The sequence below is a fragment of the Neolamprologus brichardi genome, chromosome 9 (assembly GCF_056152115.1).
Source record: "Neolamprologus brichardi isolate AB-2024 chromosome 9, ASM5615211v1, whole genome shotgun sequence".
Lineage (NCBI taxonomy): Eukaryota > Metazoa > Chordata > Actinopteri > Cichliformes > Cichlidae > Neolamprologus > Neolamprologus brichardi.
The window spans coordinates 942,334-961,590 of record NC_142112.1 but is presented as its reverse complement, the minus strand read 5'-3'; the positions used below and the strand labels follow the sequence as shown (position 1 = coordinate 961,590).

The 19,257-nt window shown below is 40.7% G+C and overlaps 1 protein-coding gene across 10 annotated transcripts in view; it reads left to right on the top strand.

The window, feature by feature from the left end:
* Positions 1–12,506: 12,506 nt before the first annotated feature.
* LOC118456097 (protein NLRC3-like) overlaps positions 12,507–19,257 on the top strand; it is a 559,092-nt gene continuing 552,341 nt past the window's right edge. For 2 of the 10 annotated variants that reach the window (XM_087845761.1, XM_087845758.1), the window contains exons 1-3: positions 16,479–16,746; positions 16,849–18,180; positions 18,274–18,751. In XM_087845761.1, coding sequence (XP_087701887.1) covers positions 16,479–16,746; positions 16,849–18,180; positions 18,274–18,751 — 2,078 coding nt within the window. Of the gene's footprint in view, positions 12,610–12,693; positions 12,814–14,440; positions 14,543–16,478; positions 16,747–16,848; positions 18,752–19,257 lie in introns of those variants that run through there. The other 8 variants (XM_087845762.1, XM_087845760.1, XM_087845759.1 and 5 more) reach the window with 7 other exon arrangements.

Genomic DNA, 19,257 nt, shown 5'->3' with positions numbered 1-19,257 from the left:
AACACTCCAGCAGAGGGCGCTGTTAAGTCTTAATTGTAATACAGTTACTGTGTGCAGTTATACTTCATACATAATCTGCACTTATTTCCATCAGACATGCTGTCAGTAAATGATTGGTTTCTATTGATTCTACTTCCTGTTGACTAGTTTGATGACAGTGAAACAAACACAGCTGATTGTGTGATGATGTAAACTGTCACTGTTACATTCAGTGTGTGTGACATAATGTTAGTGCACGGCTGATAACAGCCTGGTTCTGTTAGAAACACATGAACGTGTCCATAGATCAGTGTGTGTTTAACATGAGAGCTTCAGCCCTGCTGATGTGTTCAATAAAGACATGTAGGAAAACTGATGAGACTCTGAAATAACTCTTTATATTTATAATGTAACTCTGCATCAAAAGAACAACAAAGGATCCCAGACAGGTTTATGTGAACAAAGACGATTCTGATGTTTCTGTGTTTCTAACAGTTTGACATTATTAGTAAACAGACTGCAGTGAACAGGATTTATAAAGAGCTTATATATAAAGATATGACAGCTGTTTGACAAGTTTATCACTGTGTGTTTGGACCTGATCAGTCCAGCTGTTTACTTGAAATATGTTCATTTACCTGTTCTGTTATATTTATGTTCTTGTCTCTGTTGAAAAACACATTTTTAATGTCCCTCAGATTTTTCTCCCAGATGAATAAATATAAAAATGACACAAACTGACTGCAGCTACTTTTTGTCCTTTCTGTCAAAAACCTTCATGTGACTCATGAGAGACACGTTTCAGCTGTTTGTGAGAGATCAGAGGCCAACAAGTCATTTATAACACTTTCCATCATTGTTTAGCACAAACACATGTTGACACAGCAGCGGGGCCACAGTGAGAGTCAGAGCGAGGAGATAAAAACTCCTGTTTGACCACAGCCTCAGTTTGTTCCTGCACTTCAAACACTTCCTGTTGTTGACTGGGTGGAGTCAGGAAGCCAGCGAGGCCCTGCAGGACTGAGACTGCAGATTGGGACGTGCTCTGTGATGGAGATCAACAGCATCACTGACTGTTTCTGTGAGGACACCATCATCCCAGCAGGGCTGTTTCCCAACAACAAGCCCTGGACCATCAGAGACCTGAAGCTGCTGCTGAATGAAAGAAGAGGATCTTCAGGTCTGGAACAAGGACGAGCTGAGAGTGTTAATAACGTTACTAATGTTCAGCTACACTTTACTAGGTCACATCTGTGACACACGTCACTTAAATAAAGAAGGAAATATTGGCTCTGTTTTATCTGCTGGGCCCAAAAGTGACTCCCCGTATTTAAACTGCTATGAATAACTTGTTGGTCTATAATATGTGAAACATGTGTCAAATGTCTCCATCATGAAAGATATCAGGTCATCTTGAGCCACAAAAACATTCCTATCATGAGGTAGAAGCTGGAATCAGTTTGTTGCAGACGTTTATATATCCGATATTTATCCAGTTAAAAGTTGAAATTCAAAAATGTCTTTTCAAGAGTCGTCTGTCCAAGAGGAGCAGAAACTGCAACAAATATAACAACAGTTATTTAAGGCTGTTTTAAATGGCCACAAAGGAGCAGATTGGTTATAATGCAGCTGCTTCAGAGGAATAAAGATGAGACACTGTTTTTATTTCATGTGTAACACCTTTCAATGATGTGTTGACTAAAGTCTATTGACCAGTATAAGTAAAGACATCACACACACACACATGGAAACACTGAAACCTGTTTTTGGTGCAGCAGCGGTCCCAGCTGCTCGCCTTTATCTAGACTGGGTCGGCTGCTTATCTCAATATAATCAATGTTTAAAGTTTTGTTCTCAGTGTTTCTGTGTTGCTTCGTATAGGATCTCCCAGCATCATCACTGTGCTGTCCAATCATTGTGTGCTAGGTTACCCTTATAGTGCAATGTGTGTTTGCACAAAGAGAAGCATGTGTGTCAAATATAAATAAGCACAGAACAGAAAAAGCTGCTCGTTTCTTCTATTTAGAGTCAAGTTAGTGTTTTGTGTCTTTGTTTGAGGCCTAATGTCAAGCAGAGGTGTGTGTAACTGGACTGGTCTGTTATATGTGTGAAATGTGTGCTTCTCTTCAGCATCATCTTTGTCACTGCTGATTCCTTTGTGTCATCATTTGTTGAGAAGAGAGAACAGTTATAACGGAGGAGCAAAAGGAAGCCCTGAAATCTGCATCCAACAAGGAAGTGTTGGCTCACCAGTGATCCCAGCAGAGGCCACTGGTTTGGCTCCAGTTGTTATAGATTCAATGATGTTGTTGCTACAGATACATGTTAGCATCTTTATTGTAGTAAAGTCTTGTAATGTGAAGATAGAAACAAGGCAGAAAACAGCTCCATGATCTGATCTTAATGATGTTGTTTTTATTTCTGTCTTTCAGAACTGGATTGGAAACTATCAAAGGTCTAAAAACAGCCTCAACCCTCCCAAAGAGCAAACTTTACACACGTCATCTTTCAGCTACAATCTTTGTTGCAGGGATCTTCTGCCAAACAAGGCTGAGAGAAGATTTCTTACAGCTGTCATGTTGATGCTGTTTCAATCTTTGGGCAAACACACTCATATATTAGAGCTGATATCAGGGCTGCACAAGTTCTTTGTGTTTGTGATCATGAATAATAGAAGTGTGCCTGTTGAAGGTCATGTTTGCTACATTATTATATGTCCTGTTATTGTTCTGTATTATATTCAGCTTTCAGCATCCTTTCCCAGCCCCCTGTTACACCATCCATACAAAGCCAATCTGACTGTGAGCCAATGTGTTTGATAGTTTGTGGTGGATCAATAGATTTGACAGACTTGGTTCATCCAGAGGGAAACAGTCCAAATTCAGACCTAATGAAATGATGGAGGCTGTTTCCTACCACGGTGCTAATGTGTGACTAACAAGGCTCATGGTCTCCAGCAGACAAGCGCCTGGAATGAGGTGAGCCGAGTGTTGCTTTGGTGGGTCTATGCCCACGTCATGCATCAGGATTCATATTGGCAATAGTTCATATCTCTGTTCTTTAGCCTTCATCACAAAGCTGTGAAGGAAAAACAATCCAAACATCTAACAGGATTTGATGGATGCAAAGTCCACTGAGCTCTTTGTCATTTACAAACTTGTCCAACCAACAAGAGCACAGATGAAAAACACAGTGACAGTTAAAGGATTTTGCCATATATGAGCATAGATTACTTTCATATAGATTTTCAATGCAGGCTTTTGGTGAGCCGCTGGGTTCTGTCTAATAATCATCTCAGCATTTTACAATAGAACAGCTCTTTATTAGCTCTTCATTGATTGTTATTGGACATGAAACAAGGAAGCTGTGTTTCTCATTGGATGTTAGTTTCATGTTCATCAGGATCATTTTCTAAAGAGCTGATATTTAGACCATTTACTGCACTGGCTGCACATCCTGTCTACATTTCTCTGTATGTGCTGTAAAAACTGTGACTAGAGGTTACTTAAAAAACCTATGGCAACAACGTGACACTTAATTTACTTAAGTAGATTTTAATTTCAAGTGATTTATGTAAAGTTTAGATAAAATGTTAATTAAATTTCAACAAAAAACAATAATATATATTATTAACATTCTCTTGTAAATATGTGTTGAATTTAGGGACAAAATCTCAAATTGAAGGTTAAAATTGCTAATTTTAACAAAAAATTAGTTAATTTGAAATGAATCTCTGAGATAAATTACTTTGAATTTACTAACAATCTGGCAAAGGTTTAGAAAATATGACTAAAATATCCATTACAAAAAAATTAAAACTTTTTGTTTTTAATTAAAACTCAAGTTGGATTCACTAATTTTCCAATTAAACTTTATAATTGTCAATAGAAAATTGTATTTGTTTAGTTTAGTTTAAGATTTTTAAAACATCTCTACTGCCTATACACCTTTAATGTGTTGCCATTTACACCAGGTAAAAACACCTGATTCATTCCAGTTTCTCTGCTTTCACTTTGATTCATGTCAACATGAAGCCTGAACGTCTGTGATGAACACACTATCAGCATCACTGACATATTTCATCATTTAAAAACACTTCCTGTCACTGTGGTGGTTACAGTGACGTCATGCAGTTTGTGCTTTGACCTCCAGAGGGCGACAAATCAGCACAGACAGAGAGCTCCATTCAAACTTTGCTGCCATCAGTAATAATTCTTCAAATATAATCATCAGTGTTTGAGCAGTTATGATATCAGGGACAATCTAGACATGTGTGACGATACAGAACATGTCACATGACACACCTTAAACATCATGTGATCCACTCTCAGTCTGCACTTTCATTCATGACTTCAACAGGTTGAAATGAGCTTTGAAGAAACATTGAGTGAAATAAATCTGTATGTATTCATGTGAGCAGCAGATGAACTTTACAAAGAATCAGTGGATTTATCTTCTGTTTTAGATCAACTTTGATCACGTCGAGCCATCTTAAGTCCGTTTGTTCTTCTCACTCACTAACATCTCATATGATTTCAGATCCCTGCTGTTCCCCAGCTGCCCTGTAGGTGGCCTCAGTGTGCCTCACATCATTTACAGATGATTACAGGTCGTTTACAGTTCAAACAGGTCCAACATAAGAAATATGTAGAAAATATCCTGGCTATAACAGTTTGGGTCAAAGTGCAGATGTTCCAGATGTTCTGAGTCTCTCTGTGTTTCATGTTAACATGTAGATGTTGGACCAAAGTGAAGCTTTTTGATGTGACAGCAGGAATGTGAAGTGTAACTCTGAGCTTTAGGAAATGAAACTAAATTGACTTTTTCTTCTTTATTTATTCGAAAGTGTAGGAGAGCAACAGCTGAACAAGCGTTACTGTAACAGGAAACACAAACACGTCATCAGAGGATCTTTATGTTCATCATCATCACTGTTTCCTTGTTCTGTCACAAACACACAACACTTCCTGCTCTCTCTCTGATGGATCTGATTGGCTGTTTCATTCACAGGAGGTCAGGGCGTCACACAAACAGCTTTAACTGCACAACGACACACTTTAAATCATCTACAGACAAACCTGTGTGTTTGCTTTATGAAGAAATAATAAAGAAGTGTGTACAGCTGTCCATAAAGCAGCTTCTCACACAAACTCTGAAACTTCAGCCACTTTAATTCCTGCAAAGCTGCGTAATAAAGAGCTGTGACTGCTATGAGCTGCTTATGATGACTGCATGAAGCTCTCAACTGAAGCTTCTTTCATTTATTTTAATGTTAATGTCACCTTTTTAAATCTGTGTGAAGATTTTAATGACACACATTAAAGGAGCTTCTTTGATTAGAACCAAATTCATGTTGATTTTCAGCCTGAAATGATAAAAACTTTAATAATTCTGTTTATAATCATCAACCTGGAGACTAATGAAAAGTATAATAGTAATAAAAAGCCTTTATTATTTGAGTAATGCCTGAATCTGCTCAGAGACGGAGACAACACAGAGGTGTTGATGACAGTTTGACATTAACTGAATTAAAAACAAAGTGCTCTTATTGTGAAAATCTGCCTCCTACTTCTTCAAATCATTTTTATGTGTTTTTTAACCTCACAGTGAAACATTGAGGCATTAATCTGACACAGTTTGATCAGCAGCTGTGTTTTCACTGACGTTTCACTTTGATTTGTTCAGACTGAGCAGAGAGGAGTGGCTCTCTGTGTGCGCACTAGGGATGGGTATCGAAAACCGGTTCTTGTTGAGAACCGGTTCCCACTGTTTCAATTCCTTGGAATCGTTTGCCATTTTTGCAAACGATTCCCTTATCGATTCCAGTCGCCCCGAATGACGTCACCACGTTGCGGAGCGTCATTTACCTGGCAGGAAACATGGCGGCTCAAACGCTAAAAAGTTTGGTTATACTTTACGAGAACGGATGACAACAGGGCAACTTGCAATATTTGCGAAGTAGATATTTCATTTAAGGGAGGAAACACTACGAATATGCAAAAGCATTTGCTCACAAACACACAATGACCTTAAATGAATGTCGTGTTTTTAATTCCGCTCCGGACTCGTGAATCTCAACCCAGCAGCAGCGGTAACGTTTGCACGTCCTCTCCCGTTAATACGGCAGGTAAATAATCAACTAACAGTGCGTATTATGTTAGCGCGATCTGCCTTATTACAAACCTGCCATTACTGTGCATTTAGGTGACCATGATGAGAGAGACAGACAGAGTCTGGCTCAGATGCTGGCAGTTCTCGCTGCAGTCTACCGTAGCGTCTCCTTTCAGGCAGGATAGACGAATGTCACCGAGCAGTGACTAAGTTTGTGGTAAAAGGCTTGCACCCATTTGCCACAGCAGATGCCCCCGATTTTCGGTAAGTGAATGTGTTTAATTGTAGGCAGGGACATTATTGGATATTCTTGTGTTATTGCTACAGAAGAATATTTATTTTATTATTTTACATTCACAATGTTTTTTCCTGGGGACCCTGTGACACCCCATTGAAGAGCCGTAGGTTGGATCTGTTAAGATCTCACTGTTGGGTTTGTAAGGCCATGTTACTCCTAAATCTCTATCTTGTTCAAAGAGAAGATATAAAACAAAGATCTAAGCTAATTGACCTTAGTGTTCTCCTTTTTTTTAAAAAAAATAATCGATAAGAGAATCGATAAAGAATCGAATCGTTAAACAGAATCGAAAATGGAATCGGAATCGTGAAAATCTTATCAATACCCATCCCTAGTGCGCACTGCTGAGAAACAGAAGCTCATTTCTGCTGTTTCATGAAAACAGTGTTATGGAGGAACAAGAAGTTCAGCCTCTAAACTCTCAGCGTGAGGACTGAGTGAAGAGTTTCAGAGCAGAGTTTTGGCTCACAGCTTTTAGCGTCTACACAAAGAGCTGATTACGCACTCGTTCTGAGAACATCTCCACCTCCTAAAAACAAACTCTCCTACGAGCAGCTGTCACAACCACAACAGGCAGAAGACTGGATTTCTTCAGGTCAGATTTCATGCAGTTTGCACTAAATTGTTTGTCACAGACATTGTAGTTCACATTTATGTGACTCGTTTAAATCTTCTCCTCCTGAAAGTGAAACTCTTACAAACACATCAGGCCACAACCTGCTGCAGGATAATGATTGACCTAAAGACAGCTGACCTTTGAGCAGGAACTTGTGAGTCTTTTATTGTGTTTAATGCTCACAGTGCTGAAGCCTGCAGACACACCCACATCATATTATTTGTTCTCAGGGTTGTTCGGCGTGGCAGACTCGGAACAGAAACTTTCTGCAGGTTAATTATTGATCAAATTAAAGTCATATTAATGTTGAATTCTCTCGCAGCTGCTCTGTTCCCATGTTGTTGCAGTATATTAATAACTAACCTCGTATTGTGGATGAATTATCTCAGTTGTTCTCCTGACTGAAGTTTGGCCCGTGTATAGCATCCTGCTATGCGATTGCATTTGTCCCTGACCACCAGAATCCCTCACGTTAACTTTTATCGAGTGGAAAAAAAGTTGGCGTTCATCCTCCAGCTTCACTGTGCTAATGCTATGCTAACATAGCTGTGTCGCTAGCAATCACGTAGCACAACATTATATACCAGGTAGCCCAACTTCAGTAACCCTGCAAACGCCACTGGTGTTTAGTTTCTGTCTTCATTTATGTTGGAAGTGATAGCAGAGCTGTACGTTTGAATTAGTTTCAGAAATCTCTCAGTCAGAACATGCTATGAAATGTTTAGGTGGAAAATAGTGAGCTAACTTCCTGTTCACTTCTAACTCCGTTAAATTTAATAACTTCTGTTTTCATGGATGTTAAACTTAATTGTTACACCTGGTAAAGCAGCAACGCTGATGATTTAATTAAAGATGAAAGAATTTAGACCGTTTTTAACTCTTAGTGTTCGTTTGACTTTGGGACCTGAAAAAGACGGAGTTTTGGACCCAGATTCCTCCATGAAGCTCCTCACCACGGCAGCCGTAATGCTCTGATCCATCAAGCAGCGCAGCTTACCAAAGTTGTACTAAAACATTTTTAACAGATTTCTGCAGCCAAAATCAGTTCGAGGTCAGTAAGCACAACCAGAATTCATACAAAGGCACACGCTTGATTTTTGAGAAAATTAAAGGATTTTAAGCCTTATAGTGTGGAAAATACGTTATACAGAAGAAAAGAATATATCGCGATATATATCGTTACCGCACGTGCTTCAAATCATACCATGATATGGAATTTAGGCTATATCGCCCAGCCCTAACTCCCAATTTATTTACAACAGTTGAAACATACAGTGTAGCTCAGTCAAAACACCCCAAGGCCAAGTGAAAGTGCTGAGAGGGAAAAGATCATGATTAATGATTTATTTAAACTCATAACTGGGTGCAGCAGCTGAGCTTTGACCTGTGAGCTGCAGCTTAAGCTTCTTTTATGGTTCAGTGTTTAATGTGTAAACTGTTTATCACTGCAGAGATGCCTACAGGCTATCTACTGTTCAAAAGTGAATTGTTATATACAGTGTGGCAGCTGACCTTTGACCTGTGAGCTTCAGACTCTTTGCTGAGTGTTTAATGCTCATCTATTGAAGCCTGCAGACACACCCACATTATCTTATTTGTTCTCAGGGTTCTTTAGAGTGTTGGAACAGAAACCTGCTGCAGGTTAATGATTGATCAAATTAATATCACAAAAGGTGCAGCAGCTGACCTTTGACCTGTGAGCTTCAGACTCTTTGCTGGTGTGAAGTGTTTAATCTGACGCAGTCTGCAGACACAGACGACTGCTGACGGAGAAGAAGCAGAGGATTTTCTCTGTTTCTACACAGACCTGGTCCACACTGCAGAGAGCTGCAGAGTGAAGACGTTCATGGAAAGAAGCTGAGTAAGTTCAACATCCTCTTTGAATCCTGGATCAGGAAGTGAAGCCGGTGAATGTTTGGTGTTTAAATAAGGTATCTGTCTTTGACTCAGCATTGATGCTGGGAGTGACATAACTCCCAGCATCATCACCTCATTTCTTTGACCTTTAACATGAGTTAGCTTAGCTAGCAGAGCAGCTATCTCTGCTGTCTGTCATCTGACCGAGTCAAGTGTGTGTAGTAGACTTGTTAGCGTAGCTAGCAGGCTGAACGAGGCTAGCAAACTGTGTGAACACTTTGTAAGAGGTGAGCAGTAAAGAGAAGGATAAGGAGCTCCTCCAAATGCTGATAATGCACTTAACCTGAATTTACTGCTTGTTACATTATATGTGATGTTCAGTCGAAAACAATTACTTAAATTAACATTATTATTAGTATTAGTATTAGTATTAGTATTATTCTTAGTTTATTATTCATAACATGGCTCCCTACTGTAGTGGTTTGAACAATTGATCTGTGGTTATTGTTTCCCTGCAAATTCAACAATGCGCCTCAATGCAAAGCATCAAACAAATATTTTTATTATCAAGTCATTCGATTTACTGGTTGAATCACTGTAGCTCTGAAAGTGAAGCACACTCATTTTTATTGGTAGTCACCTTGTAAGCAATGTTCCCTCTAAGCTGCGCACTGTTGGCACAGTCTCTGCACAGAGAAAATCTGTGTTGCTCACACAAAAAGAATTCTAACCTGAATTGAGATTAAAGTAAATATGTGCCGGTGTTTTAGCAAAGTGGCTGATGTGGAGTGAAGCCACGTTAATAACAACGTGTACAACCATTGGAGATGTGAGCAGGACAGACGAACAACTGACGGAAAAAGTGTGGACTTTATACCAGTTTTTAAATTGTGTTGATCGGCCGCGTAAAACCAGAGTTATGATAAAAATATCTGCAATGTTTGTTTGTCTTCCTGAATACTGTCGTTGTTTATATTTACTGCAGGAAGAAACGGGAAAAACTGCGTTTTATAAGGAAAACGCTCGAAAGCCTGTGAGAAAAAACAACACTAAAAATCCCCACCCTTTCTTATTGGTCGAAAAATGTACCATGTCGACCAATCAAAACATGGCATTTAGTTGTTAAGAAACGGAGTGACGGCGGTGTTTTGAGATGTGACAGATTTGAGACGTTTAGAGCAAATCTTGTGTAGTTAGTGTGTAGTTAGTGTGTAGTGTAGTTTTGTGTGTGTCAGAACAATGAGGCGACTGCTGAATGTTACAGGTGTTACAGCAGTGACACATCTGCTGCTGTCAGGCCTGCAGGTATCAGGCTGTTGTTCTCCTTCATCTCATAGTGACACAAATTATTTTTTGGAGTGGCACAAATAATTTGTGTGGCATCAGATTTGATGCAAAACAGCTGATTGTTCTGTAAATAGTTTGAAATGTTTATTTAAAAAAAAATGTCTTTCACCTAAAAACGCCTTGGCTGTATTTTTAGGTAAACAGCTGCAAAAAACTTTGTTTGCATAACTCAGTAACTTTTTTGAAGAAGTAACTATATAATTAATTGTCCAACATTGGTCATTATTTACTGTATTTTGCAGACAGAGTTACAGACTCTCTCCCAGACCACAGACTCAGACTCATAATACAAGTCAGAGCTTTATAAAAACAGAAAGTTGTTTTTAAAATTAAAGTTATTTTTGCTTCCAATAGTGTTAACATGCTACATAGGTCATGAACAAGAATTTTTTTTTAACTTTCATTGTAAGTGGACTAAAGCAGTTAATTAAAAGTAGTCTAACATAAATGCTGTAATTTGATTATTTTAATAAACCATGTAACTTGGATGATTCGATGCTGGTGTGACCACAGTGCACACGTCTAATGTCGCTCACGGGGATCACTCAGGGAGTTTGTGTGTTCGCTCAGACACATGAAAAATTAGAGGGAACATTGGCGGTGACTGACAGGGAAAAGGGGAACATTGAGGGAACATTGCTTGTAAGTGCAAGCTTTAAACTCTCATGGATGAGTAAAACTCATTAGAAAAACACTGAAACAAGAAAGAAAGAAACACTGGCGAGCAGTGAGTGAATAGTTCCTTGATCATTAGATTCCCTCTGTGTCTCTGTGTGTCTGTGTGTCTCTGTGTGTGTCTGTGTTTGTGTGTGTTTGTGTGAGGCCTTGTGCTCCATTCTATATTTCCTCAGCCTGTCATGTCTCTCTTGTCTCCTCTTTCGCTCGCTCACTCTCGTCTGCCTTTCCTGCACTCCTCTGTCAAGCTCTCGTGTCAGTCTTGCGTTCCTTTGTTTGCTGTTTTATTGTGAAAGTCTTGCATTCTTTGTTCAGTGTGTTTCATTTTTCCTGTGAAGGTTCTCAGTCATCCAGGTCATCGTAGTGTAAGGAGCTTGGAAAGAAAAGCGTCTGGACTTCTGTAAGTTGCTTGAAGATATTTCGCCGTTATATTCGGGTCCTACCCTGTCTGCATTACGCAGCCAGTTCAAGACTAACATTTTTGAATCAGTGTGTGTGCAGTTCTCTGCAAACTCAGCAGGAATAATTAGTGTGAAGCTTTAACTCTGCTGATCCTCTTCTGATCCATGATTCTGCTGAATCATGGATCCATGAATCTGATCCATGATTCTGCTGAATCATGGATCAGCTGAAATGTTTAAAATGTTTTTCGCACGTGTTGGACTGACTGAAGCTTCCAGTCACAGTGAATCAGGGTGTGTCAGTGAATGCATCGTGTGTGCCAGTTAATTGTAAATTGGGACAATCACTGAGACTGTATTGAAACTTTTAGGCTGATAAAAGATGTTTTATAGATAGAAAACTATCTGAATGTGGTTTGTCATTTTATTATTATTATTTTATTTATTTTAAATAACTCACCTCTGACTGTTATTTGAAGAGGATCACAAGAAGCTGTTGCCTTGAATGGTTCTCTCTCTACTCTGAAGAAGTATTTGTTTGTGTATTTTGTGGTTAAATTAGAAAGTGGTGCAGTCTCTCTGATTCAGGTTCCCAGTAATACTCATTGGATAGATGCTAACTGCTCCACTACTGTTGAAGATCACATTGTTTGGATATTTGCGAAAGTCAGCATTATTTTTAATCCACACTCCAAAGGTTTTTCTTGTGCTGATAAATTTCTGTTCTTCTTTGGGTCTGAAGTTACATGGGATTTGCAAACCAAAAACCACTTTTTTTTTTACATTAGTAATTCATTTTCTGCATAATTTTATATTATTGTTAATAATAAATTAATTAAAGCAACAAAACAACCTGAAGAGCCGGTTCGGAGCCGAAAGAGCCGGTTCTCTAAAAAGAGCCGGAAATCCCATCACTAGTTGTTCACACAACTGTGTGTTGAACTGACTGAAGCTTCCAGTCACACTGAATCAGTGTGTGTCAGTGAATGCATCGTGTGTGCTTCAGGCTCCATCTAGTGGACTGATAGTAGAGCAGCTGATGGCAGCTTCCTCTGCCTCACACTGCTGTCTGACTGCATTCAGCTGACACTGAGATGAAGCAGGAAAGAAGCAGCTGATATTTGGACAGCACACATGATGGAAAGGAGGATTTCAGTTGATGTGCACATGAATGATTTGTGTTTCCTCTGCAGGTGAAGGTAGAAAGTGTGTGTGAGCTGATGTGAATCCAGCAGCATGGATCATTGTGAGGACAGAGAGGAGGGAGTCCCTCCCTCTAAAACCACTCTGTGTGGGGAACATGAGAGCCAGACCAAAGCTCAGAGGTGAGATGACCATCTCTAACTGTCCATGACTCTTCTCCATGTCACAGCTCAGCACTCACATCACTGCTCCATCATTACTCACAGGAAGAAACGAGGAACTAAACGTAAACATGAACCTGAACCCAGCTCTGTGTCCCTAAGGAGTGACCGGTCTAAAGGTGGTCTCATTAATTTTAAAGTCCAGCCTGTGTCTGCTGCAGAGAGGTGAGCTGTTAGTAACATGAACTCTTTGAGTTGGTTGGTTGCTAATAGACAAAGATTAGTTAGCTAAGTAGTGACAGAAGCAATGACTTAGTGGAGAATAAGAACCCTGAAGCTAAAAATCTGTCTCACTGTTGTGCTGCTCTTTGCTGAAGCAATGAGTTTATTTAAAAACTTTCACTCTTTGTCTCTTCAGCAGGAAGTGGTTCTGCTTTGTTTGCTGGCTGAGCTAAAACAGGAAAATCCACTTGTTAGCTGTAGTGTTTGTAACAAGGCTAAAGAGGAGAAACAGAGAGAGAACTTTATTAATCCCTCGAGTTGGTTCTTCTGATAAATTCAGTTAAACAACAGCTGGAACTAAGCAGGTACAACAAGACAGGGAGAACGCACAACTTAACAAAATCCTGTAGAGACACAAGACATGGAACGTACACAGGCAGGGGTGGTCCTAGGCTGTTTGGTGCCCTGGGCACCATCGTCAAAATTATAGAAAGTAAAGGCTTGAAATACTTTACATGTAATGAGTCCATATCATATATTAGTTTGACCTCTTAAGTAGAATAGCAGACAAACCAACAATACAGCTTTTTTAATTAATGGCTAATTAATATTATGCTGAACACAGTGCAGACGTGCAGCAGATTCTATGAGCTCCATCAGTGTCTCGCGCTCACTTTTCACGTATATGTGTGTGATAGAATTTAGAAAACACATCGGTGCAAACTACAAGTCTATATCATGATGTTGTCGTGGAATTTTCTGATAAAAGTCTGCAACACAGAAAGAGCCGTGGTCAAGCTAGTTATTACTGCATGCATACAGGAGAGGAAACACACATCATAACATCACAGGTCTAAGTTATGAGCGCTCTGCCCTCAGGACGTCTCAGCTCCTCTTTTATACTGCGCTGGCATGACGTCGGGGCAGCATTAGTACCAGCAACTTTTCTTTTCTATTACGGTCCTGTGACCCAGTGTTTATGTCTTTTCTGGGTTCATTAATATTCTTTGATTTAGTGTTAATCATGGTTCAGTTTCCTCTCCTGTGTACAGTGGCGGTTTTTGATACGAGCGACAAGAGCTGCTGCACGGTTTAACACATTTTGGACGTTCTTATTTCACATCACCACTGCAGGTGTCCATAAGTTGCAGTCGTGGTGCTTCAGCATCCAGTTAGCCTACTGTAGAGGAGAATAAAGGGAAAACATTTTTAAAGTGCCAGGTCATTTCAAATGCAGCGTTTCTGTCAGCTCAAAAAACATCAGCTGAGAAACTAACAGACAAAAAGAAAGATCTGACCTCCCTCAGAGACGGAGAAAGATAAGAACGGACAGGAATAAGAGAGCTTAAAGGTAAAGATTGCTTAGTAGTGTTGGATAAACTGGAAATATAAATCTCACATATGTTTTTAAGTCAGATATCGGGTCTGTACATGTGAGTTTTTGTTGATTTTCTGACTGTGTTTGTGAGCTGAGAGGAAATGAAAATGAATTTGTAACAAAAATCAGTTTTGTCCAGTTTTCCTGTAAAAAGCTGAACTCTAATCTAAGAGGACTGTTACTGACAGGAAACAGCTGCATTATCTGCACTCTGTGTCATCACAGCTGCTTCAATCATGTTTGTGTCTGCAGAGGTCGGAGGTCACAGTTTGCAGGGTCCAGCTGTCCATCTGTGAGGAGTCACCGGTCCAAAGTTCTACCTCTAAAGTTCAGTGGTGAACCTGGACCAACGAGGTCAGAGAGCTGTGATGACTCCTTTACATGTTTGTGTTTCCTGGATAAATATGACCTAAAACATCCTCAGATTGTTACAAAGATTCATTAAAAAGAAAACGATGAAAGAGAAAAGATCCAAATGTTAGACTTGGTCATTTGCTGTTTGAGGACAGTGATGCTCATATCTGTGGGGAAAGTGTGACCTGAGTGGGTTCATGTTTGTCTTTAAAGAACAGAGCTGCTCTGATTCTCTTTGTGTCTGATCTGTTAAACAGTCTGAGAGGTCACACAGAGACCCAGCAGCTAAAGCCTGGATCATACTGGCTGCTGTTAATGAGACTCCATCAGGACAACACTGAGCCACAGTGGTGTTCATGGCAGGGCTGCAAGGATAAACTCTCCAAAAACACTTCCTATAGCTAAATGTCATGTGGATAAGTCACATGACAAGAGATGAGAATTAAATGAGAAGAATAAATAAAGTGTTTTTCTATCTGTGAAACATGGTGATTGTAGAGCTTCGGCCTGTTTTGCTGTTTCTGGTTCATAAAGGCTCACCATCAATAATAGAGCAATGAATTTTCAGTTATACCAACAATTCAGAACAGCTGTAAACGACATTACCAAAACTATTCTATTGTCTGCCTTCACACCGACGTGTTCATTTTTTTATTCTCTTAAGGAAGTACAGGAGAAGGTCTGTTACTTAAAAGATTTAAGTTACTTTAAGTTTACCGCCCTGGACCTCGGTGTGAAATCAGCCATCTGTCATCACACAGAGGATGACCCTCATAATAAAACATGATTTATTATGACCATGTTCTTCCAGAAGCGACATGGCAGTCCTGTTTCTCTCTGTGCGAATCTTCTCCTCTCCATTTATCTCTGACGTCGCCTCATATCTGCTCCTTTTTTAGAATAACACACATGAGACACCGTCCTGCCTTGATTATTAATATCATCCCACTGATTCTATTTATTATCTAAGTTTGGGACACTCTCTTCACACTCCTTTGGCCTAGAAAAGATCACACTGACTTTTAACCGGCATGATGTGTAAACATGTTGCAAAACCCTCTGGACTTCTACATCTCAATCACAAAAATTCAATTTAGCGCTGAATGAAGCGTGCCAACTCTTTAATGAGCACATAGCAATGTGTATAGAAAAATCCTAAAAACAGCTTTTTTAATCATTTTATTCCTAACAGCACACCTACAAACTTCAGTGACATCCCGTACTTACTCCATTGGCTTTTATGTGATATCTGCAACTCCTTTACATCTTTAAATATTTTTGGTTTGGGGTGTTTATGGGAATTTTTGACTTCAAGAAGAACATTTGTGAAGTCATTGTGAAGGATATTTGATGAGATCTATTTCGGAAAAATGCAGTAAGACAAGTAATGTTGTCCTGGAAACCACCAAACCTAGAGTCATCTATAAGGTTGCCATACTTAGGAGTGTGATTGGTCACTGCACAGACAAGCACTAGGACAAGAACTTGTTGTGTAGAAGCAGCAAAGGCAAAGATGTTTGGACTTGTATGTGTTTGATCCTGCAGCTGGAGCAGCTGTCAGAAACCACATCTGTAATGTGGCACTGAATACAGTCTGACTGACAGCTGGGACACTTTTTACATTCATTCATGTTTTAGCTGCTTAGAGCTTCTTAATGCTGGAGGGGAACCTGTTCACCTTGGATATGTTTCTATAAGTAATCAGTTACTTCTGTAAATTAATCAAAATTAACTAAACCAAGCTAAGCTGCACACTGACTGGAAAACATGAAGGATATAAGCAGCTCTGATGGAAGGTTTTTACTTTGAAGTCTGTGCAGGACTAGACTGAACGCTGCCTTCAAACAGAAAAGTATCTCCATTTTTACTTTTCTCTATGACCATCAGAACTTCTGCACCATCTTTTAAATTTGGATATTTTAGCAACAGTCAGTAAATGGTTTTAGTGATGAAGAAATGTGTTCACAGAGAGAGGAAGAGGAGTGGTGTTTGTGAGGAGGAGCAGCTGTCCTGCTGTGCTTTGTGCCAGGACGTCCTGAAGGATCCAGCCTCTACCAGCTGTGGACACTGGTTCTGCAGACAGTGCATCTCCTCATACTGGGACCAGTCTGCTTCATCAGGAGACTCGTCCTGTCCCCAGTGTGGAGAAAGATCCAGAAGCAGAGCTGGACTGCAGACAGCCAGTCAGAGCAGCTGTGTACAAAGTAAGACTGACATCTGTCTGCTGATGGACTCATTTCTGAAAACTGGACTTCTTGTGTTGTTCAGACATTGAAGAGTTTTCTTTCTGTTTTTCTTTCTTTCAGCAGATGTTGGTCTGCAGGAGGTTTTAGATGAACATAAGATCAGTCTGAGGAGGAGATGTGAACGTGTGACTGAAGGAAGTGATGAAACAGGAAGTAGAACCCTCCTCAACACCATCTACACTGAGCTCTACATCACAGAGGGACAGAGTGAAGAGGTTCATACCCAACATGAGGTGAGGCAGCTGGAGACAGCTTCCAAGATGGACGCCCTCCATGACGCTCCAATCAGGTGCCAGGACATCTTTAAAGCCTTACCTGACCAACAGAGACCCATCAGAGTGGTTCTGACCAACGGCGTGGCTGGTGTTGGAAAAACCTTCTCAGTGCAGAAGTTCACTCTGGACTGGGCAGAGGGCTTGGAGAACCAACATGTCAGTGTGGTGGTTCTGCTTTCATTCAGGGAGCTGAACCTGATCAGAGATGAGCAGTACAGTCTTCTGGAGCTGCTCCATGTTTTCCATCCAACATTACAGAAGGTCACAGCAGAGAAGCTGGCTGTCTCTCAGCTTTTGTTCATCTTTGACGGCCTGGATGAAAGCAGACTTTCATTGGATTTCACCAACAGGAAGCTGCTGTCTGATGTCACACAGAAGTCATCAGTCAGCCAGCTGCTGACAAACCTCATCCAGGGGAATCTGCTTCCCTCGGCTCTCGTCTGGATAACTTCCCGACCCGCAGCAGCCAATCAGATCCCTCCTACATGTGTTGACAGGCTAACAGAAGTACGAGGCTTCACTGATGCCCAGAAGGAGGAGTACTTCAGGAGGAGATTCAGTGATGAAGAGCTGTCCAGCAGAATCATCTCCCACATGAAGACATCCAGGAGCCTCCACATCATGTGTAGAATCCCAGTCTTCTGCTGGATCACTGCTACAGTTCTGGAGCACATGTTGACCACAGAGCAGAGAGGAGAGCTGCCCAAGACCCTGACTGACATGTACTCACACTTCCTGCTGGTTCAGACAAAGAGGAAGAAGAACAAGTACCACGAGGGACATGAGACGAGTCCACAGGAGCTGACGGAGGCTGACAGGGAAGTTCTTCTGAAGCTGGGGAGGCTGGCGTTTGAACATCTGGAGAAAGGAAACATCATGTTCTACCAAGAAGACCTGGAGCAGTGTGGTCTGGATGTGACAGAGGCCTCGGTGTACTCAGGAGTTTGTACAGAGATCTTCAAAAGAGAGTGTGTGATCTTCCAGAAACCAGTCTACTGCTTTGTTCATCTGAGCATTCAGGAGTTTCTGGCTGCAGTCTACATGTTCCACAGTCACACCAACAGGAAGACAAAGGTGCTGAAGAACTTCCTGGGGATAGACTGGAATGAGGAGGATGGTGGTCATAGTGATGATGATGATGATGAAGATGATGGCCATAGTGATTATCCTCTGGATGATTACCTGTTGAAATGCCTCCAAATTAAACAAGAACGTCCTTTGCATAACAGAAATTCATTTCTAAAGAGAGTCATGTATAAATCCCTCCAGAGTAAAAATGGCCACCTGGACCTGTTTGTTCGCTTCCTTCATGGCCTCTGTCTGGAGGCCAACCAGAGACTCTTAGGAGGTCTGCTGGGTCAGACAGAGATCAGTCCAGAAACCATCCAGAGAGTCATCAACAACCTGAAGGAGATGAACAGTGATAACATCTCTCCTGACAGAAGCATCAACATCTTCCACTGTCTGATGGAGATGAACGACCTCTCAGTATATCAGGAGATCCAAGAGTTCCTGAAGTCAGAGAACAGATCAGAACAGGAACTCTCTGAGATCCAGTGCTCAGCTCTGGCCTTCATGCTGCAGATGTCAGAGGAGGTTCTGGATGAGTTGGACCTGCAGGAGTACAACACAACAGAGCGGGGACGACTGAGACTGATTCCAGCTGTGAGGAACTGCAGAAAGGCTCTGTGAGTCCAGATGTGATCATTAACATCATTGATTAGTGTAGATTAGTAGTTTAGTTCTTCAGATATACGCAGTACTAAACGACTCTCCTTAGTTTGAGTTTCTCAGATAAAATGTGTGTGTGCACTTACGCTGTGTGCTGTAGACTCACATCTACATGTAGTACCTGTGTGGTGTCATCAGGGGGCAGTATTTTAAACCTGCTGCTGTTGTTGGTCATTCAGACGCTCCTGTTAGAGAGACAGAAATAAGAATCTATGAAGAGCTTCTTTGTAGTAAAATGAACTCTAATGTTACAAACAGAGACAAATATCCAGAGCAGTCACCGTCTGAGCTTCTCCTCTGACTACAGACACAGTTTAGTGGCATAAACATGGTGAGTGAGGAAGAAGGTGCTGAGGAAGACTCTGGTTTAGTGTGATTAAAGTGTGATGTACTGATGAGTGACAGTGCTGTGGTTCAGAGGGAGGGCTCAGAGGTGAACCAGCTGTGCTCTCTTACTGCCCAC